We start from the raw sequence: 26,155 nt of genomic DNA on the forward strand, positions 1-26,155 counted from the left end.
TATATATATATATATATATATATATACATGTATATATATATAAATGTATATATATATATATATATGTATATATATATATATATATAAATGTATATGTTATATATATATATATATATATATATTTATATATATATATATATATATATATATATATATATATATATATTGTATATATAGATATACATGCATACATATACAACCAAGTTTGTTCAAATAAAAGCCCTGGGGTTTAAACTGGCCCCGCTCCAGGGGCCTATATACAGGTGAGCGACTTTGGGCCATCATGGCCCTCTTGTTTAGCTCACCTGTCACGGTGAGCTTTTATGATCGCTTTTCGTCCGGCGTCCATCCGTCCGTCCGTAAACTTTTACTTTAAATGACATCTCCTCATAAACCACTAAGCCAATTTCATCCAAACTTCACATGAATGTTCCTTTGGTGGTCACCTTTGAAAAGTGTTCAAAGAATTTAATTCCATGCAGAACTCTGGTTGCCATGGCAACCAAAAGAAAAAACTTTAAATATCTTCTTCTAAAAAATCCAAAGAGCTAGAGCTTAGATATTTGGCATGAAACATCTTCTAGTGAGTGTCTACCAAGTTTGTTCAAATAAAAGCCCTGGGGTCAAAATTGGCCCCGTCCAAGGAGGTCATTGATTTTCCCTATATGCATATAGTAAAACCTTAAAAAATCTTCTTTAAAAGAACCCAAAGAGCTAGAGCTAAGATATTTAGCATGAAACATGTTCTAATGGATGTCTACCAAGTTTGTTCAAATAACCGCCCCGGGGGTCATTGATTTTCCTTAAATGTGTATAGCAAAAACTTAAAAATCTTCTTGTAAAGAACCCAAAGACCTAGAGCTAAGATATTTAGCATGAAACATCTTCTAATGGGTGTCTACTAAGTTTGTTCAAATAAAAGCCCTGGGGTCAAAATTGGCCCCGCCCCAGGGGGTCATTGATTTTCCCTATATGCATATAGTAAAAACTTAAAAAATCTTCTTGTAAAGATCCCAAAGACCTAGAGCTAAGATATTTAGCATGAAACATCCTCTAATGGGTGTCTACCAAGTTTGTTCAAATAAGAGCCCTGGGGTCAAAATTGGCCCTGCCCCGGGGTCATTGATTTTTCTTATATGTGTATAACAAAAACTTAAAAAATCTTTTTTGAAAAAAACAAATAGCTAGAGTTTAGATACTAAGCTTGAAACATCTTCTAGTGAGTGTCTACCAAGTTTGTTGTAATAAAAGCCCTGGGGTCAAAATTGTCCCCGCTCCGGGGGTCATTCATTTTCCTTATATGTGTATAACAAAAACTTAAAAAATCTTCTTTGAAAAAACTCAAATAGCTAGAGTTTAGATATTAAGCACGAAGCATCTTCTTGTGAGTGTCTACAAAGTCTAAAAACCCTGGGGTCAAAATTGGCCCCGCCCCGGTGACATTGATTTTCCTTATATGTGTATAACAAAAACTTAAAAATCTTCTTTGAAAAAACCCGAATAGCTAGAGTTTAGATATTAAGCATGAAACATTTTCTAGTAAGTGTCTACAAAGATTGTTCAAATAAAAGCCCTTTGGTCAAAACTGGCCCTGCCCCAGGTGTGTCATTGTTTTTAACTATATGTGTAAAGAAAAAACTTGACCAGCTAGACCTTAGATGTTTAGCATGAAACATCTTCTAATGGGTGTCTACCAAGTTTGTTCAAATAAAGGCCCTGGGGTTTAAACTGGCCCCGCTCCGGGGGCCTATATACAGGTGAGCGACTTCAGGGCCATCATGGCCCTCTTGTTTAACTTTATAGCTACTAAAGACTTTATAATAATACATATCTAGCAACAAGGTAAGGGAAAAAATGACAGTAAATTTTGTAGGACAGACAAAACTTGAGTGGAACATTATCCGTCTTATAATAAATGAAAATAATGACTATAATGTCTAATGTAAAACTAGTTGATCAAAGTGTATAACAACAACAACTTTCTGTCTGTCTTTATTACGATTAACAAGCAATATTATAATAAACATTATGTACACATGTTGTTTAGAAAAAAAAATAATACTGGAAACTTGAACAAGTTATAAAAATATTTTTTTCTACAGCTAAAATAAAACCAATTAACATGCACAATAATAATATACATACATGTACAAAGTAATTTATACCAATAACAGGCAGTCAAAAGTAAAGAAATCAAGTCAGTCTGCAGATAAATAGGTCTACCTAAATCAATACTGGTGACATGGGTTGCTTTATAAATGTCATTTGCAGTAAAACATATAACAAGCAAAGCATACAACAGTAAATTTAAGTACAAGAGCGATCAGTTATCACGTGTCGCCTCATGATGGCCAATTTCATGTTGGGACAAATTTTGTGATAGACGGACAGACAGAGTGCACAACTAGACTTGGTACTGATCATTCCTGTAAAGTTTGGATAAAATTGCACCAGTAGTTTATGAGGAGTAGTCCGGACAAGCTTTTGCGTATCTGGCAACACACAGAAAAAAAAACCTTTTTATCAAAGGGCCATAACTCAGCCAAGAATCATTCAACCGGAAAACCCGTGCAATATGCGCAAGGACTTGAGCTACAGATCAATCCTGTAAAGTTTCATTGAAATTGCATTAGTGGTATAAGAGAAGTAGTCCGGACAAACTTTAAAAATAAAAATTATTAAAGGGCCATAACTCAAACAAAAATCATTGAACCGGAAAATGCTGACAATATGCACAACTAGACTTTGTATTGATCATTCCTGTAAATTTTGGATGAAATTGCACCTGTAGTTTATGAGGAGTAGTCCGGACAAGCTTTTGTGTATCTGGCAACACACAGAAAAAGAAACCTTTTTATCAAAGGGCCATAACTCGGCCAAAAATCATTCAACCGGAAAACCCTTGCAATATGCGCAAGGACTTGAGCTACAGATCAATCCTGTAAAGTTTCATTGAAATTGCATTAGTGGTATAAGAGAAGTAGTCCGGACAAACTTTAAAATTAAAAATTATTAAAGGGCCATTACTCTGACAAAAATCATTGAACCGGAAAATGCTGACAATATGCACAACTAGACTTGGTACTGATCATTCCTGTAAAGTTTGGATGAAATTGCATCAGTAGTTTATGAGAAGTAGTCCGGACAAGTTTTGTGACGGACGGACGGACAGACAGACGGACAGACAGACGACGGAGAAGTGATCCCTATATGTCGCCACTACTCCGTAGAGGCGACACAAAAATACTATTAACAAAATACCGTAAAATTCCTAATAAACGCCCCCAGGGGCTTAACATTTTCCAAAAGGGGGGCTTTTATTACAGCACATTTTTTCCTAAAAAAAAATCGCTGTAAATACATTTAGTGTTAGCAAGTGTTGGTAATAACACTAAAAAGTGTTAAGGTTTTAAAGTTCATATTATACATATTTGTGTTTACTATTAAATACTATGGATTCTGAATGATTTGAATAAAATTATGGCTTTAATTATGAGTTCAGCACTGATGGGTAGATTGTTTTCCTTATCAAAAGGCATGGGGGGGGGCCTTTATTAGGGGAGGGGCGTTTATTAGGAATTTTACGGTAACTTTATTCTATAAGTATTTTTGACAGATTTTTAATAATTTTATGAATATAACGAATGTAAGGCACAAAAGTGTTATAGGATGGGTTATATTATTATATATGTACAAGACAGCAACATGCATTACTATGCATGATTGGACCATAGCATTATTTTCCTCCAAAATTCTTTCCCCTTAATGACCCTCAAAACCGCCATCTTTCACTACTTTTTCGGTCATATATACTCCAACTGACTTATTTTTTTCCCCACTAATCAAATCCATCTCACAAAAAGCTGCTTGTTCCAAATTTAAACTTTATATTCAAACTTATTCAATTAATAAGCCTGAAGATCTTTATTCGACTCAGATTCTTGGAACATGATTCTTCTTATTAACGTTGTCAATCAACCATGACCATTCTGTGCTCCATTTTCTTGGCTTTCTCTAGGTGGAATTGCAGCTTCCTCAATTTTGAAAATTTTCACAAGTTCCTAAAACATAAATACTATTATTACAAAAATATCTATAGAAAAATCAAATTAAAATATAAATATTGACAAGAGAGTCATAGTGGCCCACAAATTGCTCACCTGAGGTAATAGTTTATATTGAAAAGAAAAAAATCATTATTAGCTCATTCCTATATTAAATTCCATTAAAATGTGCCAAGCAGGTGAGATGTCATTAAATATTTAAGCTTATTCCAATCTTTGGCTCAAATGTGCCATGTTGGTCTCAATGTTGGATTACTTTTTGCATTTTTTGTAAAAGACCACCAAACAATCATTCCTGCAGAGTTTCATCAAAATCTACCAACAACAGAAGAGGAGATGTTCAAGATTTAGTTTAACCCATTACTTCATATACACGCCTTTTAACGCCTTTTTCACCCCCCCCCTTTTTGTTGTCTCAAATGATGAAAAAATGCCTTATTTAGGCCCCAAACACTTGTTTTTGTTTGAGAAATGTTGTTAAAAAAAGTGACCTCTTTTTCGGCGCGGCCCCCAACCAAAAGATACATCAGGGGGTTGCCAGAAGGGGGATGTGCCCCCTTCTGTTTGGGGGGGTTTGAAGGGGGGCGGAGTCCCCCTCATCGCCAAGAAAATTTTGGACTTGTGAGAGGCTGTAAATGACCCCAGATTGATCATAAGGTAACGTGTAACCAACGCTGAAAAGCATTCGACTCTATCTCAATCCATTGAGAAGTTGCAGCACTTTGAAATCAATTTTTGATGGAAAAAATCAACGCAAAAATAGTGATTTTTGGCAATTTTGAGAATGTCCCCTCCTTGCCATGGTAACAGAAAATTTAAGCCTGAGCATGTTGTTGCAAGGGCAATGGTCCAGTCAACATTTGTGCCAAGTTGATTAGTGTTGAAGCAGTTTTGATAGTATTATAGCAATTTGAACTTGTAACGGGAGACTTTTTCAATGAAAACAGCCATTTTTTCACAAAATGCTCATGAAGCAATGGGTTAACATAATATTAACATGTTATTTATGAAGTAAATATTGTTCAAGAATTATGAAAAAGTATAAAAAGTATTCAAGAGCATGTAACAAAATAGATCTATTATGTGAAGGAACTTGCTCTGTGTTTTAATTCCTCTATATCTGATTGTGAATCAGATAATATTTTCCATTTTAACAATTTTATTGCTAGAATATTTAGGAAATAGATCTTTCTACATGTATTGTTTAAGCATACTGTGGTAAAATACTGACGTATGGGATGATATCAAGGTGTGCTTTTGTTTTAGTTGGGTTTTACATCGCACCAACACGGTATAGGTAATATGGTAACTTTTGCAGCATTACTGGTGGAGGAAAAGCAGTAACCAGAAAAACCGTGACTAGCTGGATAGCTTCTTCACATGAAAGAATCCAAAGCCCCTGTCAGGAGTCAAACCCAAAGCGGTGAGGGCCAAATGGCTTGAACGATCTTAACCATTCGGCCACGGACGTCCCATTTTTATTTTATTCAGATATGCATAATTAACAAGACCTATCATTATTCTCACAATCATGAAGAATTGAAAAGCAAACAACAACTATGGCTATACCAATCTGCTGAAAAAAATCTTAAATCGATTTCAACAATTACAAAAATATTTTATTTTAAAAGAACCATATTCTCAAACACTAATGTTGATACATGTAGTGTAAATTAGACAAGACAATGGATATTCTTTTATCTGAGATTCTGAGATGAATCATGTGTATTGTAACAAAAACATTTTATAGAACAGGAGGTGTGTGGTGGTGAAATTATGTACGCTACCCCCCATATTTTTTAGAACAGTGAATATGTGGTGGTGAAATAATGTACGCTTCCCCCTCATATTTTATAACAGGGAGTGTGTGGTGGTGAAATTATGTACGCTACCCCTCATTTTTTTTAAGAACAGTGAATATGTGGTGGTGAAATAATGTACGCTTCCCCCTCATTTTTTATAACAGGGAGTGTGTGGTGGTGAAATTATTACGCTACCCCCTAATATTTTATAGAACAGGGAGTGTATGGTAGTGAACTAATGTACGCTACCCCCATTTTATAGAACAGGGAGTGTGTGGTGGTGAAATAATGTACGCTACCCCCTCATATTTTATTGAACAGCGAGCGTGTGATGGTGAAATAATGTATGCAACCCCTCATATTTTATAGAACAGCGAGTGTGTGGTGGTGAAATAATGTACGCTACCCCCTCATATTTTATAGAACAGCAAGTGTGTGAAGGTGAAATAATGTACGCTACCCCTCATATTTTATAGAACAGCAAGTGTGTGATAGTGAAATAATGTACACTACCCCCTCATATTTTATAGAACAGTGAGTGTGTGGTGGTGAAATAATGTATGCTACCCCCTCATATTTTATTGAACAGCGAGTGTGTGGTGGTGAAATAATGTATGCAACCCCTCATATTTTATAGAACAGAGAGTGTGTGGTGGTGAAATAATGTACGCTACCCCCATTTTATAGAACAGTGAGTGTGTGGTGTTGAAATAATGTATGCAACCCCTCATATTTTATAGAACAGCAAGTGTGTGGTGGTGAAATAATGTATGCAACCCCTCATATTTCATAGAACAACGAGTGTGTGGTGGTGAAATAATGTATGCTACCCCTCATATTTTATAGAACAGCGAATGTGTGGTGGTGAAATAATGTACACTACCCCCTCATATTTTATAGAACAGCGAGTGTGTGGTGGTGAAAAAATGTACACTATCCCCTCATATTTTATAGAACAGGGAGTGTGTGGTGTTGAAATAATGTACGCTACCCCCTCATATTTTATAGAACAGCGAGTGTGTGGTGTTGAAATAATGTACGCTACCCCCTCATATTTTATAGAACAAGCGAGTGTGTGGTGTTGAAATAATGTACGCTACCCCCTCATATATTATAGAACAGCAAGTGTGTGGTGTGGAAATAATGTAAACTACCCCTCATATTTTATAGAACAGCGAGTGTGTGGTGTTGAAATAATGTACGCTACCCCTCATCATTTTATAGAACAGCGAGTGTGTGGTGTTGAAATAATGTACGCTACCCCCATTTTATAGAACAGCGAGTGTGTGGTGGTAAAATAATGTATGCTACCCCCTCATATTTTATAGAACAGCGAGTGTGTGGTGGTGAAATAATGTACACTACCCCCTCATATTTTATAGAACAGCGAGTGTGTGGTGGTGAAATAATGCATGCAACCCCTCATATTTTAATAGAACAGGAGTATGTGGTGGTGGTGGTGAAATAATGCATGCTACCCCTCATATTTTATAGAACAGAGAGTGTGTGGTGGTGAAATAATGTACGCTACCCCCTCATATTTTATAGAACAGCGAGTGTGTGGTGGTGAAATAATGTACGCTACCCCCTCATATTTTATAGAACAGCGAGTGTGTGGTGCTTACCCCCTCATATTTTATAGAACAGGGAGTGTGTGGTGGTGAATAATGTACGCTACCCTCTCATATTTTATAGAACAGCGAATGGGTGGTGTTGAAAAAATGTACGCTACCCCCTCATATTTTATAGAACAGCGAGTGTGTGGTGGTGAAATTATGTACGCTTCACCCTTATTTGTTTATATAAGAAATTCATCAGTGTTAGAATTGTATATAGATTATAATTTGAGCCGCGTCTGCGCAGTCTGATCAGGATCCATGCTGTTCGCTATCAGTTTCTCTACTGGCATGCGAGCAGTTCCCGTACAGAAGAAATACCCGTATTTTTCATTTAAACGCTTGATTTTTACTTGCAATCTTCAAAAATTCATTTCAAATCAAGCAGATGCATAAAAGAAACAAAATCTAAGTGTCAGTTCGGCAGTACGTATAAAAGTCTCATTTTAAATCACTTTCACCTGTGCGTTGTCAAAACGTGACCTTGTTTTTCTCTGGGGGATTCCGTTCTTGCGCGCATGCGCTAAAATATTTACACGTGAGGCCTGTTAAAGGGTTTTCCACTAATACCACCTGTTTACAGATAAGTAGGCAATGTGACGAAAACTTGTTTAATTATCAGAATTTTGATCAATATTACTATATTAAATAATTTTATGGCTTTGATGCATAAAATATCATGCATTCAAGCATGCCATTGTATGAGAATGCGTTGGGGTAACGGTACTGGGTAATAGATACCAGCATTTAGTCTACGCTCTATTTCCTGAATTACATCTATTTATCTCTTAGAAAATGGTCTGTTCAACAATTATAATTGAAAAATAGGTCCGTTATAACAAAATTGTATAATTATAATGAGTTAAATTTTATGTACGGGAACTACTTCTCTTCATACAAAATAATGGATAATTTCGGTACCCCATATGAGGCCTCATAACTAAGGGTTATTCTATGTTTAGAACATGATGGAATTTCCATGATTTGTGTGACGAGCCGACTAGTGATGTGTAACATTCAAATTTTGGTGAGTGAGCGTAATAAAAAATAATTTTTAAGTAACTACAATTTTTGTACGGGAACTGCTCGCATGCCAGTACTTGTAATACGGTTTGAAAGCGAACAACATGGATCCTGATCAGACTGCACAGATGTGCAGGCTGGCTGGATCCATGCTGGTCGCAAACGCATTATGTTGGTTTTGTCGTGATGTGGCTCATTTAAGATTTTACCTTCCAGTCTCCTGGTGTGATTGACATGACAGTCTGATGACGTCTCTGACTACCTCTCTCCTTATTTTTCTGTGCCTCAGCTTGGTCAACTGGGTCTGAATTGAGATATATAGATCTTAACTGATATGATTATGTCTTAATTGAGATAAATTAGTCTGAATTGATGTACATATGTTCATATATCTGAATTGAGACAAACAGGTCAGAATTGATATAATATGTCTGAATTAAGATAAATAGGTCTGAAAATTATGTGCTACAACATAAACAGAAAATTTCATAATCAGGTATCACTTGATTTTTTATTAACATCATCCATATATACATATATAAGAAGCTATGTTTTTATTCCAAAGAAAGCACTTACGTATGGCACCTTTAATCTAATGACACTTGACAGTTACAGATGTATATAAGTTTCAAAACATTTACTCCTCAATAATTGTACAGTCGACTCTACTTATAACGCACTCGCTTATAACGAATTATCGTTAATAGCGAACTAAATTTGACATCCCCGGTCGATTCCTTCTTTCTTTTATATTAAATCACATCGCTTAATACGTACTCGCTTATAGCGAATTTTCGGCTATAACGAACCATTTTTCAAGCCCCAAAGGACGGAAAACATGTAAATTTCCTCGGTTATAACAAACTGTTATAACTGAAATATCAGGATGCGCTCGAATAGGATCAGTACATGAATAACGCTATCCGATAATTAAACAATCGAATGATTGCACAGGTTAATTATGGCTTCAGGCAATACAGATTTTGATAAAATGTTCTCACAACATAATTTCCTACTTGTTACGGAAAATTTGTATTTCACACCCTCAGTTGATTGCTGTTAATACCCGATAATTGCCAAGTAATCGAATTTTTGTGTTTGCAATATTAACCAAACGATAATAAACAAAAAGCAAAAGGAAACAAATGGTAATAAATTCATAGACAATTAATACATGAATAATATATTGCTCAATAAAATGCCCCACATTAAATAACCGCTGCAGTAAAATACCAGTTACACCAGTAACCAGTGAAAAGTATGGCTTTTTCACGGCAAATTTCCCCATCCAAACAAGTTAGCAAGTTGTTGCTACTTCGCTTTTAACGAACTTCGGATATAACGAACGATATTTTTATGTCCCATTGAGTTCGTTATAAGCGGAGTCGACTGTATTTTTACCAAACATTTTCTAATATTCAAACAAACTAAAACAGCTGTGTTATATAATGTTCAATACTACTGGTTGGGGAGATAACTTCGGCTGGTTGATAAACTCGGGTTTTTATTATTAAATCGAGTTATCGGAATTTTTAATCTAATTAAGCTCACCATCTCATACTATCACTGGAATTCGACAATATCTACAGGGCTGCCAACAGCAAAATTCAAAATCAGCGTAAAATACGCCGGGGGTCAAGGGGGCTGCTCAAGCCCCCTTTGCAGGTCCAGGGCAGAGCCCTGGTGGGGGTTCAGGGGGCGAAGCCCCGGAAAGCTCCTGGATTCTGATGATTTGGTATGCCCTAAAATCAATTTCCTGGACTCTAAATTTGACAAATATCCCGACATTTTGACGCATTTTGACAACAGACAAGAGCGGCAATGTAAACTGTAATTTGATTGGTTATTCTAAAATAGAATACCGGAAAAGACTCGATATGAGCAATGAGAAAAGCAATTACAGACGTACCATAGGCGGCTAGCGTAACGATAAAAGCCGAAGCGTGCAGGTTTTTGGGTACTGTATAAAATATGACGAATGAATTTATTGTCTTTGTCGAATTTACATCGATCTCAAAAATGACCCAGGAGCTCACGAAATCCGCGGATTTCCGCGGATCCGCGGAAAATCGGCAGCCCTGTATTTAGAAATTTTGTTAAGTTTGGTAAGATATTTAAAAAATAACACACATTTTTCCCTGTTACATAAAAATGATTTATATGTTACATAGTATGTTGCATATAAATATCGTGTTATCATAGATATTCATTATACTAATGTAATGCTCAACAATTTTGGTTATATTTTTTATTTGGCATAAATGAACAGCAAAGAAATAATAAAATGTCTAAACATGTTATTTTACGTTTTAACTTACTCATTTAAGAAGAAAAACAAAGAGCCGGAATAATCTACTCGCGCGTGTTAAAAATATCCTTTTTACGTACCTCTTCCAGGGCCTCTCTAAATTACCCATTATGTTTCTAAATATAACTTTTATGGTGATACCGGAAATCGAAATGCTGAAGTTTATTATGGTGCAAGATTCATCAGAATACGTAAACAAATAAATGAAATATGCCCCCAAAACACTGATTTTCGGCCGAGTTTATCTCCCAAACCAGTAGACATTTTATCCAATTTTATCCAATCAAAAATTATCATATGAAAATGAAGTTGCCATGTCTTTATATTAAAAATGATAAAAATTTGTCTTTTAAATTTTAGTACTGTACAAGTATATTTTCATTGCATTTAAATTCTAAATTTTAGTACTGTACAAGTATATTTTCATTGCATTTAAATTCTAAATTTTAGTACTGTACAAGTATATTTTCATTGCATTTAAATTCTAATATGTGATATTAGATCATGTATCTTACACTTACAAACTCTATTACAAGTAGAGAAACTGATAGCGAACAGCATGGATCCTGATCAGACGGCGCGGATGCGCAGGCTGATCTGGAACCATGCTGGTCGCAAACCAATTATGTTGGTTTTGTCATGACGCGGCTCATATAATTATTTCATTGTTGCCATGTATGGTACTAAATATTATCAACATAATTACTTATTGTACCTAAGACCTTCACTTAACCATGTAAAAACTCATACAATATAGTTTTCTTACATATGGTGGGCAATCCTTCATTATCTATGACCATCTTGGCTAAACCATCCTGAAGTGTAAAATAAGTTTCCTTCTCATGTTTACAAATAATGATGTTAGTACATACCTCTTATAAACACACAAACTAAGTTAACCAGCACACTTCACTATTCTGCAGTGTTTGACAGTAAGAAAAGGGTCATAACTGTGTAAAGGTAACTCAGAGTTATGGGATCTGTGTCAATCATGTCAGACAATAATAGAGAATAAGAGTGTGAAGTTTCTCTTCAGAAGCTGCATGCAAAAATTTAACCAAAGTGTGACACCGAGGCCTGGATGAGCACAAAATAGCTCTCCCTATTTCTCAAACAGTCTAACATAGTATAATTACGTAACATGTTCATGAAATACAAAGTAAAGTAATAAAGGATGAAGATGTACATTTTATAAGTGCAGACTTATTCTATCTTACTTCAGAACAAAATATATACAGGCAACACTTACTCTGATAAGAAAAGAAACATGGAAGATATTCTCAACAGTGCGACCAAATGAGTCTGGATTTAACACAAAATCAAAATAACTCAGAGGGTCTTTCCCTGTAAATGTATAAAATAAATTTTCACTGCAACACAAAATACTGTTCTAGAGTCATTTAAAAATATATATATATCTTCATGAATCCCAATTTCACCTTTGTATTGTCACTTTTGATCCAAAACTGCTCTCTTCTTTTGGATTTGTTTATTTTATAAAAAAAAAAAATGTCATGCTTTTGTCAAATTAGGCAATTGCACAAACATCAGTTCTATTGTGTTTTCTATCTTCATAAGTAATATATCTGTGTGGTCTAAGGAAAACATTGAAATACGTTTTCTGCAAATGAAACTAGATCTATCACTAAATGTGATTAATACCCCCACAAGACTGCTTCGGAAATGAGGATGTTACTAGTAACAGAATACCTTGTAAAAGAATTGAAATATAGAGTTATGGTTGTGGGCAATTAAAGATAGTTGTGGTTCTTGTATATTGCATTTCCTTTCAATGTGGTTGACCATTGAAGAAGTTTTATTGAATTACTCTGTAATAAGTCCAGAAATACAAAGAAAAGGAACAAAGGGCAATAACTCTATAAATACTGAAGATGGAGTTATAGTTCTTGTGCACTGCACTTCCTCCCTCTTTTTGTGCTTGACCATTGTATGAAGTTGTTTTGAATTTCAACCAGTAAGTTTTAAGTTATGCTCCAGACAAGGAAAAGTATCAAAGGGCAGTAACTCTGTATTTTGTCAAAATGGAGTTATGGCTCTTATGCACTGCACTTCCTTTTAATGTCCTTGACAACTGTATGAAGTTGTATTGAATTCCAAACAGTAGTTTTCAAGTTATGCTCTGGACAAGGAAAAGTAACAAAGGGCAATAACTCTGTAATTTGTCAAGATGGAGTTATGGTTCTTGTGCACTGCACTTCCTCTCAATGTGCTTGACCATTGTATGAAGTTATATTGAATTCCATGGACAAGGAAAAGTAACAAAGGGCAATAACTCTGTAATTAGTCAAGATAGAGTTATGGTTCTTGTGCACTGCACTTCCTCTCAATGTGCTTGACCATTGTATGTAGTTATATTGAATTCCAACCATTAGTCTTCAAGTTATGGTCCGGACAAGGAAAATGCAACGGACGTCTGGACCGGACCGACCGACCGACCGACCGACCACGGGTGACTCCTATATACCCCCCCAAACTTCGTTTTTGGGGGTATAATTACTGGTATTTAAATGGTTGTCTTTTTGTTTTGGATTTTAGTGTTTTCCTCAGCAACTTTTTTTGTTCTGTTTTAAGTCACACCAACACTATAAAGGTCATAAAGAAGTTTTATAAGTGGAGTAAGACCTAAGATGCCACATCGTTAATTACGTTTCAGGCACATGCAGGCACCGTAGTAGAACTGCCACTTTGTAAGCTAGATGCATAGTTTCCTCACATGAAAGAATCCAAAGTCTACGGTGGGTTTAGAATCAACAGCTACCAGGAGGAAGTCATTTGATGTCAATGAATTTAACCACTCAGCCGCAGACAAATAAGACTCAGTTTCTGGTTGTATCACAAATTTGACGGAAATATTATGACATTTACACATGTACATGATAACCCATACAAACATACATTCTTCTAACCGTTACCTTAGCAACACAAAGTGCGCATATCTCAGTATCACATTGCCTGTATTACCTAAACTATCTCTCATAAATGAGCCGCGCCATGACAAAACCAACATAATGCGTTTGGGACCAGCATGGATCCAGACCAGCCTGCGCATCCGACCCTATTACAAGTAGAGAAACTGATAGCGAACAGCATGGATCCTGATCAGACTGTGCAGATGCCAAGCTGGTCTGGATCCATGCTGGACGCAAACACACTATGTTGGTTTTGTTGTGACGAGGCATAAATGTTTCACAATCAAATATATGAATGTCCCTCACCATCACCTATCTCTTGGTAAAGATCTCTCAGTATTTGTAAAACCCTCTCTACTTCTTCTGTTGTTGCCTCGCTCTGATCTGTTGTCTTAAAATCCTTCAGCTAAAACACAATATCAACATATTTCATATAATAATTCATTGTAAGACAAAGACAACAAAGTTACAAATCTACATTACATTACTGTTACATTAATGGGATTACAAGACATGAATAATAGAAATAAGCAGCCAGATGTACAGTCTTTCCTTTTGTATGTTTTGCCAATTATACTTAAAACGATTTATTCAAAACCTTTGAAATTAAAATTTTAACAAATACCTTTAAAAATTCATATGTCAAAGGATAATCATATTTAAAATAGGAAAAAATCTTTGTCATGCTTTCAGGTTAAAGAACTTGTTACATACTTAGTATACAACATCCTACAGAAATATGCCCCTTAACATTCAAAACTTTATAAATTTGCACTAAAATAGTAAACAAAAGAAAGAAAAATATTTGTATATTTGGCAACTGTTTAATATCAAACTGTACTTACCTGTTGAGGCACAGTTTCTTTCCCAACAATGTTGTCTTTTTCTTTTGGAGCCCTCTGTTGTCTTTCCTTCACAGGTTTAGGTCCTCTCTCAAATGACCCAAGCCTAATAAATACAAAATGCAGTCCTTTCTAAGCAAAATACAAGAAACATGGAAAGGCTAAGAAACCAGATTTTTAATTATCACCATTGTAATAAATTTGGTTCTAGTTTGCATACTTGTTTGTTTGTTTAATTTTATGCCTTTTCCCAACAGTATTTCAGTCATATAACCAACTTTTCTGGAGAGTTACACCAGTACTAGACTACCTTCCTCCGTGCTAAACTACCAAAGCATCTTCTAGGGATCAAACCCACGCCAGGGAGGTAACTGGATTAGAAGTCATTGACTCTAACCCCTAAACCAGGTAGGCGGTGTAGTTGGCATACAAATACAAGCAATGTACAATGTAAAGAAACAAAAGAAACAAGCAATTATCATAGTATTGCAAGCAATCCATAAGTCCCCTACCGGTAAGAGCCCAAGCAACATTCTGAAGGGCCATTGGCCATTCACTTAGGTTCCTATTTTAAGTAAATTTGTCGAAAAAGTTCTTTAAAAGTGATCACAGGAAACAGTTTTTATGTACAGACAGACGGACTGAAGGACACTCTAAATTTATTTTTTAAACATCCCTGTTATCAAAATATAACATTTTTAAAATCCTATCATGATTGAAGAAGTTGGAGTAAACATTACCAATTTCTCAAAAAAAGTCTAAGTTCAAAAGGGGCATAATTCTGGAAATAGTCTTGCTAGAGTATTGAACACTCATAAATGTTGAGTGATAATAAGAAACATTTATATGAAGTTTGAAGTAGATACATTCAGAAAAAAGAAGTTATTAAAAAAACAATGTTTTTTTTTCATGAAAATTTTAAGTTCAAGGGAGGTAATTCTGAAAAATTTTGTGCTAGAGTTGTAAACCTTGTCACATATGATGTGGTTGATGACAAGCAATTTATATTTAAAGTTTGAAGAAAATACCTTAAGAAATAAAGAACTTATAGTGAAAAAACTTAAAAACTAGAATCCGGAATCTTGAAATTCAGTCTATTTGTTGCCATAGCAACAAGAATTTTCAACATAGGAAGATAAGAAAAGAATGTGCATAATTTCTATACCGCCATCTACCCATATGTCAAGTTTCATAAACATATTTTCAGTACTTTTTGTGTTATCACTGGATCCAGGTTATGTGTAAAATTTGCCATATTTTCAGTCTATTTGTTGCCATAGCAACCAGAATTTTCAACATAGGAAGGAAAGAAAAAGACCTGCATAATCTCCATACTGCCATCTATCTATATATCAAGTTTCATAAAAATATTTTCAGTACTTTTTGCGTAATCGCGGGATCCAGGTTATGTGTAAAATTTGCCATATTTTCAGTCTATTTGTTGCCATAGCAACCAGAATTTTTAACATAGGAAGAAAAGAAAAAGACGTGCATAATCTCCATACTGCCATCTATCCATATATCAAGTTTCATTAAAATATTTTCAGTACTTTTTGCGTTATCGCGGGATCCAGTTTTGTGGACGGACGGACTGACGGACGGACAGACGGACGGACTGACGGACGGACGGACGGACAGACGGACAGACGGACGGAGGGTAAACCTAAAGTCCCCTCCGGTAAACCGGTAGGGGACTAATAAGCATACAGTTTGTAATTACTGCAGATGAAAAAACCAATATTGTACTGACATTGATCCATGGGAGTGGGGGGGAAATAAACAACTCCAAGCCATGTCTTCACATAAATTTGCTACATACCAAGTTTCTGTGAAATATCTCATTCCAAACCACTAGTTATTGACCAGAAACCAAATAATCTTTTATAGCAGCGATTTTTTTCCCTATATAAGTGGTACCGAATAACGGACCCATTCACAATCACAAACGGACCTTCACAATTTTCAGACTGGGTCCGACAGAGCTGTTCACAATTCTGATGAAATTTCACAATTCTGATTAATTAAGTCTTTAATAACGTATTATTTCCTCTCTTCTCATAATGATGCTAAAATTTTGCCTGTTGTGCTTTGTTTATCCTAAAACGTGTTTAGCCAATAATGATTTCCGGTGCATTCTCCCTTTAAATTTTCGTACTGTTTAAATACCAAACTTCTAGGGACGAATTAATATTAAAACAAGCGCCTGGTAATTTCTGTAAACATCATTCAAAATGTCTCGTGACAGTAAATACTATGTTAAAAAAATTATATGTTCTTACTGCTTAATAAGATATTAACAATCTTAATTAAAATATTCTCAATTTGTGAAGAAACAACGCCTTTTTTCACAATTTTTATGGTACCGGACCCATTCACAATTCAGAGAAAAAAATAGCTGTATAGTTTTGTAATTATTCTACTTAAAGGCAATTTTGACAAAAATTCTTTATTATGAATGGGCATCACTGCAAAAATATAGCTTTCAGAATTATAAATGACCCTTGTGAATGTAAAAAAAACTGCCTCTTGTCAAGATAAGCAATTATATTTAAGTTTAATATTTGAGCCGCGTCACAACATAACCAACATAATGGGTTTGCGACCAGCATGGATCCAGATCAGCCTGCGCATCTGTGCAGTCTGATCAGGATCCATGTTATTCGCTTACAAACGCTATAACAAGTAGAGAAACCGATAGCCAACAGCATGGATCCTGATCAGACTGCGCGGATGTGCAGGCTGGTCTGGATCCATGCTGGTCGCAAATGCATTATGTTGGTTTTGTCATGACGCGGCTCATTTATATATTGATAAGTTTGTTTAAGTAATGGGCAACATTTAAGTTTTTTCATGACAATAACGACAAGGCAGGATCAAGGGATCATAAAATTTCCAGTTAAATGATGAGAGTCTACATAATTATTGATAGTAAAACTTACATATACTGGAAGGTAGGTGCTCGTTTAAAGAATGGCTGAGTGGCTTTACCTAACCTTGCCCAACCTAATGCAGATATTCTTGCACTTTCTGACTGGGATGCAGTCTGTCCACCAACAAAATTAATCTGAAAATTCACAAAACTTCATTTCACCAACAACATACCATTTACCTTATCCATTTTTTGTAACAAACTTACTTTGATTTAAAACTGCCTGTCTCTTTTTCAAGGAATTTCAAATCATAACATTACTAGAAATGGGTCCATAGGACATGGATGCACCAATACTCCCACTATTTTGTCAGTCCACTGATGTACAGAAAGACAGGAAGACAGAGGGACAGACAACCGAAATTCTGCATGACTCCTCCTACCAAGTGGTAGGGGTATAATAACGCCATCCAATTTTACCGACATTGTTGACATCTTGAATTTTTCCAATATTAAGAATTTCTAATCTCAATTTGATATCCTAAAATATGCTTAATAGAGCATAAAAACAAGCTACACAAACTACACATGCTGACCAACAGCTCTGTAAAGTTGAAAATTTTTAGGTCAAATACTTTTTGAGTTCCGCAAGACACAAGCTTAAAATTGCAAATCATTTACTAACTCAAGGACCATAACTCTACAAATACTCAATAAATCCACAAGCAAACCCCCAAGTGAATAACTACACATGCTTACAAACATTCCTGTAAAGTTTCAGGACTCCAGATCAAATATTTTTTTGGACTACGCAAGACACAAATTAAAAATTGCAAATTTATATTAAGTCAAGGGCCATAACTCTAACAACAAGGGCAACATTGTGGCAATACATGACCATCACAGAAGCTTTTGAAAGAGATGAGGGCATTATAGATATGCATATAGGAGATAATATGGGCTGGGCAAAATTCAGAAAATATCTAGATTTATTACCCCTCACTTTTTTCGTAATGCTAATTTCCCATAGGCCTCTGGGAGTAATTCTTACTGTTAATGCAAGTGTACCACGTGACTACAAATTTCGTACTGTTACATAGGTAACAGTATTTTTTAACAGTATAAAATCTGATCATGGTCTATTTTCTAAATAAAATGAAATAAAATGGCCGCCATTTTTTTCTCGATTCATTCTTATTTTCGACGATAGTGCATCGCCGAAGTAACTATTACTCTGATAAAATTTAGTTCTTTGCAACCTAGAGTCCCTTTCGCGTATTAAATATCTTTTTGTTTAATAGTCAACAGGAAACATCCGTTTTCAACGGAAGTAATTGTAATGTAAATAATTTTGTGTCAAACTGGAACATGCAGACATAAAGCGTGCAACAAAGGATAATTTAACAATTTTAACCAGTGAAACGTTACAGATAGGGTTGGTGGACAGACATCTGTAGGATATCATCGTTATTTTCTAAATGCACTTTGTCAAAAACCATTCGAAGAATATTCTGGATGCAGAAGGATCAGATTTCACAGATCATAACCTTATAAATGGGTTAGTGTTTTGTTTTCTGAATAAAACACAGCTTATTTTATGTTTATGACTGGTAGATATCGTCACTTGCCTAAAGAATAAAAGAAAAACAGCTTCTCAAGTAGGCCTACAGTGCACTTAAAACTTGCAAGGTAAGGTCTAAGGACAGTTTAGTTATTGCTTCTCTTGGCTTATTTTTGTTACAGTTAGATTTAGTTGCCAAATTCAGATTATCACAGTATTTGTTCGGGGTAATAAAATAAATAACACATGGGTTTGTGGGTAACAGTAAAAATATCATCCCTCGTATAAATACTGTTACCCTCGGCTACGCCTCGGGTAACAGTATTTTCCTCGGGATGATATTTTTACTGTTACCCACAAACCCATGTGTTATTTATATAATATTATCATCTCTAGTTTTCTTATATCTGAACTTTGACCCCTATGTGTGACATTGACCTTGACTGCAGGGACTTACATTTTGCTCTGGATAAGGGTATTTCAATGACCTCTTAGTGTGACCTTGACCTTTAACCTAGAAACCTGGTTCATGTATGTGACACAGCTTCTCGAAGTGGTGAACATTTGTATGAAGTTTCATCAGAATCCCTCCTCCGTATGTGTAGGATACATGCTCCGGACAAAATCTCTATATTTTATCATCTTTAGTGACCTTGACAATCATCTTTAGTAAACTTGAATTTGCATATATTAACCTAAATTACATGTTTCACACCAGTAGTCATGATAATGAACATTTGTGTTTCAATCTCTCAATAAATGATAATACACATTTTCATATTTGTATCTGAAATTTGATCCCTATGTGTGACCTTGACCTTGGCTGCAGTGAGCTAAATTTTGCATGTGGCACTCTGCCTCATAATAGTGAACATTTGTGCCAAGTTATAATTAAATCTCTCTATGCATGTAGAAGTTTTGCTCCGGACCAATGTTTTTTTAATGACCTCTAAGTGTGACCTTCACCTTTGACCTGGAGGCCTGGTTCATGCGTGTAACACAGCTTCTCATAGTGGTTAACATTTCTATGAAGTTTCATTAAAATTCCTAAATGGGTGTAGGAGATATGCTCTGGACAAAAGTCAGACACCGATACCCCTGGGACACACACTTTTAGAGCTACATGTGACACAACAGTTTGGAAAAGATGCACAGACGGACAAGGGCAAATTTAATTGCTCCACACCCCAAAGAGTGGAGTAATAAAAATGCAAATAATGTACATGACATAGTTATGAGTCTTGGATATTGACCAAAAATTTTTGTAAATTTCTGCCACAGAAAGAGACCACAAATTGTAATTCTAAAAGCATGAAGCAAGTTTTTAAGTGAATGCAATCTATGGTTTTAAGAAAGATTTATGCTGCAAGCCAAACTTTTAAACCAAACATTTTAGAAATTCAGTAAATATCCATGTCAGAGGTTATGACCTTCTGTAAGCTAGCTAGATAGCTTCCTCTGGCACATGAAACAATCCAGATGAAACAAAGTCAGTGGCGACAGGGAAATGGTCCCAAGTCAATCACTTTAGCCACCTTGCCACAGAAACCTCAAAGGTATGATCACAATCAGCTTCTACTCCAAAATTATATATTAAACCGAGAATTTGATGCATATCAATTTCAAGTCCATCAAATAATGATCTTCAATAATTTGCAACTGCAAGACAATTTAATGTAAAAAATATAACTTACTAATTTACTAGCAAATTCTGTAGGCTGAAATCTCACAAACTCTGTATGTAATGCCTGAGCTTTCATGCGCCCAATGTTGGCAATCATCGACATGGCTTGAGAGTCAAGCGCAACCTCCCGAGCACATTTAACTAATAATATTAAACAAACAATTAAAACATGTAGTATTTCAAACATGCAATAGTTTAGAAAACATTAGCATAACAAAATCATCATCTTACATATCTAGAAATGAATATCAGTTGCTATGAAACTTTAATGTTATAAGACGCATAATCTGCAATTCAGCGTTTTTTCCTTCTTGAAATGATAAGAACAAGAGCTTTCAGTAGGAAAGAGGGCTAAATTATGTTCAGTGGAAAAAATAGGATGATTTTATCCAAAAAAAATTTATGGCAAAGTTATGAGTCTTTGATATTGATAAAGAAGCTTTAAAAGTTCATAAAGGTCATATTTCATTAAAAGTATCAGCCTTAAAAAGTGACCTCTATTTATGATCCAAAAGATAAAATAATATTGAAGGCACAACTTAACATGCAATTTTCTAAGTTCACAAAGGGCCCAAACTCTGCCAAAATCCATGCTAAAAGTAATAACCCTTAACAGTGACCGCCTATTATGACCTCAAAATGAAATAAATGTGAGAAGTTACAAGCAAACATCTTTAGTGGTTGATCTGACATGATGTTGTGCAAAAAGTTGCTCCAAAGTCTTATGCTGATGCCAATGTGAGAAGGATAGCCCTACTCTTCTTTAAATAGTAGTGCTAAACATAACTACATTTGTAATATCACCAGTGCACCAGTACTTACATACTGGAAAGCACATATCCAAATGTCAAGTAATCAAGGACTCTTTAAGCACAATTCAGGGGATAACCATTTTTAGATTGTTTCCATAATTACAAAAATAATTTGTAGTTCTTGAAACAAACATGAAAAATTTATGCAAGATTCAAAAACTTGCTTCAGAAGTGAACATCATAGCCATAACCATATGTTTAAATTAAATTAATTGCCTGGTTTAAACAATTCATCAGCTTCTCTGAGTCTTTCACTGAGCTCATTTGATTCTGGGTTGATCAATTCTTCACGATTCTCTACAAATAAAATTGAAAGAATAATATACATGTTAACTTGAAGATATATTTTAACATGTGGTTACATAAGCCTATATTGTAAGCTGCAGTTTCAGCTATATAATATAAATCACATGTTACAAGCCAAAATTTGTATGTGAAAAAAATCTGATGGAATTTTTAAATATTCGAAAATTTTAAATAAAAGAATGACAGTCACACCTTCAGCGATCAACTTTTGTTTTCCATTTTGATACACAGAATTGACTAGCTCTATAAATGCAACAAATGTACCTCAAACAAAAACAAGAGCTGTCACAGGAGACAGCTAAGCTTGACTAATTAAATACTGGATGCAGTAAGGGAGACAAAACTATGAAAGAAAAATCCATTATAATATAAATATATTTCCTTTCATGACAAGAAGTTATAGTTGTTAACATTAATTCCAAGTTCAAGGGGGAATAATTCTAGAAATATTCACACTAGAGTTATGGACCTTGTCATACAACATGTGCCTAATTGATAAGAAATATATATTATTTTTGAAGAAGATACCTTAAAAAGTAAAAAAGTTATAATATTTCTTAAAGAAAATCCCAAGTTCAAATGAATATAAATCTGAAAATATTGCTTCAAGAGTTATGAACCTTGTCACATTAGATCTAGTTGATGATAAGGAATATGTCATTGAAGTTTGAGGTAGATACCTTTAAAACTAAAGAAGTTATAGTAAAAAATAACATTTTCAAGTAAATAAATCTTAGTTAATGGGGAGATAATTCTTGCAATATTGGTGCTAGATTTATGAACCTTGTCACATAAGATGTGGTTAATGATAAGGAACATATATTTGAAGTACTAAGTTGATCCCTTAAGAAATAAAGAAGTAACAGTAAAAAACAATAATATTTTTAAGGAAAATTCCAAGTTCAAGGGAAAGTTAATCTAAAAAGAGTTATGAACCTTGTCACATAAGATGTGGTTAATGATAAGGAACATATATTTGAAGTATTAAGTTGATCCCTTAAGAAATAAAGAAGTAACAGTAAAGAATAATATTTTTTAAGGAAAATTCCAAGTTCAAGGGAAAGTTAATCTTAAGAGTTATGAACCTTGTCACATAAGATGTGGTTAAAGATAAGGAACATATATTTGAAGTTGATACCTTAAGAAATAAAAAAGTTATAGTGAAAAATATTGTACTGCACCAAAACTTTAATCTGAAATCTGGACGTGGACACCGACGCCAGAGCAAGCAGGACAGCTCTCGATATACTTTGTATAGTCAAGCTAAAAATTGTTGATTCAAGGGTGAGATTAATCACTTAAATCTGACATTTTTGAAAGCGTTTACCCCTTTAAAAAGTTTAAAAGTACATGAACCTTGGAATTATTTTTCAGGACCACATTATATGCCTAAGTGGCCAAAGATGATCTAAAGGATGGTGCTGTTGTTTATTGCATAGAATTATCATTACATGTCCCTGTCAAACTGTTCAATTGCCTTGTTATGACGCTTATATGATAATTATCAATTTGCAATAGAATTTTGGAACCTCTGCAAAGATGTTTTCAATTAAATTTAACAAGTTTATAGGAGACATTTATCTCGGAAATATTTATTTCTATTCACAATACTAATTAAGTTTACAAAGAAACTGATAATATGTCATTTGATTGTCCGGTTACTTGTTGCTATTCCTACAAAATAAGTATCCTTTCCTCAAAACATTTTATAATTTATTCAAGTTATGTGAACTTATGTCTTATATTGTATAACATAAACAGAAAGAAAAATATTTGGTAACTGTCACTTTTGTGAGAATTATTTCCCCTTTTTCATGTTTATATAACACATAATTTTCCAAGTCCTTAAAAAATATGTTACATATACAAAGTATAAAACAAAATAGGTTAAATAACTTCTTTATGATCCAATTCATTGCGCCAACACCTGTCAGCATACATTTCATTCAGTTTTCAAAGGAAACTTCAAAGTATAATGTTCAGTGTCAAAGAATTGTCAAAGTATTTATGCCAGAAACAGAATATTAAATCCAAATATATAGAATAAAGGTACTGGCGCAATAATTTTGAGCAAAATGAAGATGTTGGACACATTTCTGTCAAGAATTTTACATTGCAACATACTTTTTAAGGACTTCAAAAATTATGTGTCATATAAACATGAAAAAGGGGAATAATTCTCAAAAAGTGAAAGTAACCAATTATTTTTTCTTTTTGTTTATTTCATATATTATGTTCAATAAACAAACAAAGTTTAAAAGAAATATCTTTATTATTTTTCTAGAAATATGATTTTTATGTCATAAGCCCAATCGGGCATTTTCACCAGCCTGCTAATTTATCAGCACTTTGTGCTTCAAAATTAACTCTGTACTCGACAGCGAAAGCTGCATTTTGTGCCTGTGGAAAGGTTTGAAATTCGAATTTTGTGTGTATCAGATGCTACTGACGGTTGTGAGTTGTCCAACTTAATGTATTTAGTAGTATTATTTAGTAAATTCAAGTAATTTTGACCCGTATTCAGCTGACATACATGTATTAGTCTATGTTTACGTACCAAATTGTTGTGCCGCAATTCTGTCTACCAAGGATTTTTAGCACGAATTCCCTCATTTCCTGATAGATATTTCATGAACGGGAAGGGCTAAAGACTTGGGGTTGGTCTCATTTTAAGCTTAATACGGGGAAGTCAAAGACCGGGCCCGCGAAGCGGGTCCGGGCTTTGGCTTGCCCGGCTATAGACTACACGTGTATATTTAAAAGAAAATCAAATAAAAAACAATTAAAAAATATATAGAATTCTATACCTATCAATGAAATTTTCAGTGTCAGTTCTAGTCGGGCGCCGCCATTTACAATGTAACTCAATGATAATAGGCGGGGTATTCCGATAACGGAACAAATCTCAACTTTTCGGATTAATAATAATCGTCGAGTGTTCCGAGTGAAAACGGAAGCGATGCATTAAATACCAAATGACACCTTTAAAACGGAAAGAATGAAACTAATTTTTAACGACTTCCCCGTTCATAGGCTTTGCCTAATTTCATATTATAAACGTGAAATAGTGATAAGTTTTATTTAATTCTTGGGCCAATTGTTTTCACAACGGACCAGGAAATGAATCCCTTGCTTGTAGGCTCGAATCTGGAGTTTCCGGCCTTCTCTTAACTTATAGTATATTTTTAAAGAGGGTCATTATTTACATTTTTTTTGACACTTTTAAGATGAACACAGGTTTTTTTATTAATCTGGTCATTTTTTTTTCTTCCCAGGTCCGATACTCGTGCCTGTGACTAGAAGTTGCAAGTTTGGAAAGTTATGATGCCATGACTTTCATTGTAATATCTAAAAATTTATCATGTGACAGAAATAACAGTACAAACTATATAAAGTAAAATGTTTTTACATATACCTTGAAGTTCGTCAATTAAATTCCTGTATCTTAATCTAATTTGTCTCCTTTCTTCACGGTTTTGCTGAGTTTCCTCTTGAAATCCTTCATTATCCGCCATTTTCAACGGTGTTGTAGTAAAGCGTGTTTTTGTAATGTTTGTAAATTAGTAAATTACCGCTATGATTGAACACCGCTAAAAGATTCCCTTCCATAAATGCAATATATAGAGGATATTGAATGAGTGCAAGTTCAATACTGAATAAATTGAATAGAATTATAATACATTACATTACATTACAATTACATTACATTATTGGAGAGCATATTATCTTATTTAACAAGTTCAAAAAATTCAGTAATGAACCTACATGAATATAATTTTCTATTTATCACATACCCAGAATAAAGACTGTTCAAAGGGAAAAAGAATTATTTTTCATGGACGCGCCTATAGTGTAATGTTTGCATTTAGCACGTCTTTACATTAATATTATGTTTGTATAAAATTTAGCACGTCTTTACATTATGTTTGTATAACACAAATGATGTTACGTCAAAATATATGCACAGCCGTGCAATACCATTTTTACGGAGTCGCAAAAGCAGCACAGGTGTGTAATAAATTTAAATATTTCTAGGGATGTATAATAAACTTTTTTGATATTTCTAAAAAAAAAAAAAGAAAAAGAAAAAAAAAACCTATATGTATTGTGGTATGAACTTTTATGTAGGACAAAATTAAACTGAAAGCAGATAATTAAACAAGGGCCATCAGTGATGACATGTGTCATGCCTCATGATCATCATAACTTGGCAAAAGATCATTCAACCTTAAAATCTGTCTCCTGTAAAGTTTCATTGAAATTGCATTAGTGGTATAACAGGAGTAGTCCGGACAAATTTCAAAATTAAAATCATGAAAGGGCCAAAACTCTGACAAA

At 34.4% G+C, this 26,155-nt stretch overlaps 1 protein-coding gene across 1 annotated transcript; it reads right to left on the reverse strand.

The window, feature by feature from the left end:
• Positions 1 to 1,979: 1,979 nt before the first annotated feature.
• Positions 1,980 to 25,358, reverse strand: LOC132726925 (non-structural maintenance of chromosomes element 4 homolog A-like). Its single transcript, XM_060712340.1, has 10 exons — positions 25,233 to 25,358; positions 21,728 to 21,808; positions 20,710 to 20,840; positions 17,525 to 17,649; positions 14,589 to 14,691; positions 14,050 to 14,149; positions 12,063 to 12,157; positions 11,580 to 11,628; positions 8,715 to 8,809; positions 1,980 to 4,061 (listed from the first exon to the last, which is right to left on the reverse strand). Exons 1-10 carry the CDS (start codon positions 25,330 to 25,332, stop codon positions 3,975 to 3,977), a joined length of 966 nt encoding a protein of 321 aa, XP_060568323.1. The 5' UTR covers positions 25,333 to 25,358; the 3' UTR covers positions 1,980 to 3,974.
• Between the last annotated feature and the right edge of the window lie 797 nt (positions 25,359 to 26,155).

The sequence above is a fragment of the Ruditapes philippinarum genome, unplaced genomic scaffold, assembly GCF_026571515.1.
Source record: "Ruditapes philippinarum isolate M1 unplaced genomic scaffold, ASM2657151v2 ctg23_1_1_1_1, whole genome shotgun sequence".
Classification (NCBI taxonomy): Eukaryota; Metazoa; Mollusca; class Bivalvia; order Venerida; family Veneridae; genus Ruditapes; species Ruditapes philippinarum.

Coding starts and splice junctions, on each gene's coding strand:
- LOC132726925 (XM_060712340.1), bottom strand. CDS start 25,332: ATGGCGGATAATGAAGGATTTCAAGAGGAAACTCAGCAAAACCGTGAA. Junction 12,158..14,049: donor TTACCAAGAGATAGGTGATG/GTGAGGGACATT, acceptor ATACATTTACAG/GGAAAGACCCTCTGAGTTAT. Junction 8,810..11,579: donor TGAAGGATTGCCCACCATAT/GTAAGAAAACTA, acceptor ATCTCAATTCAG/ACCCAGTTGACCAAGCTGAG.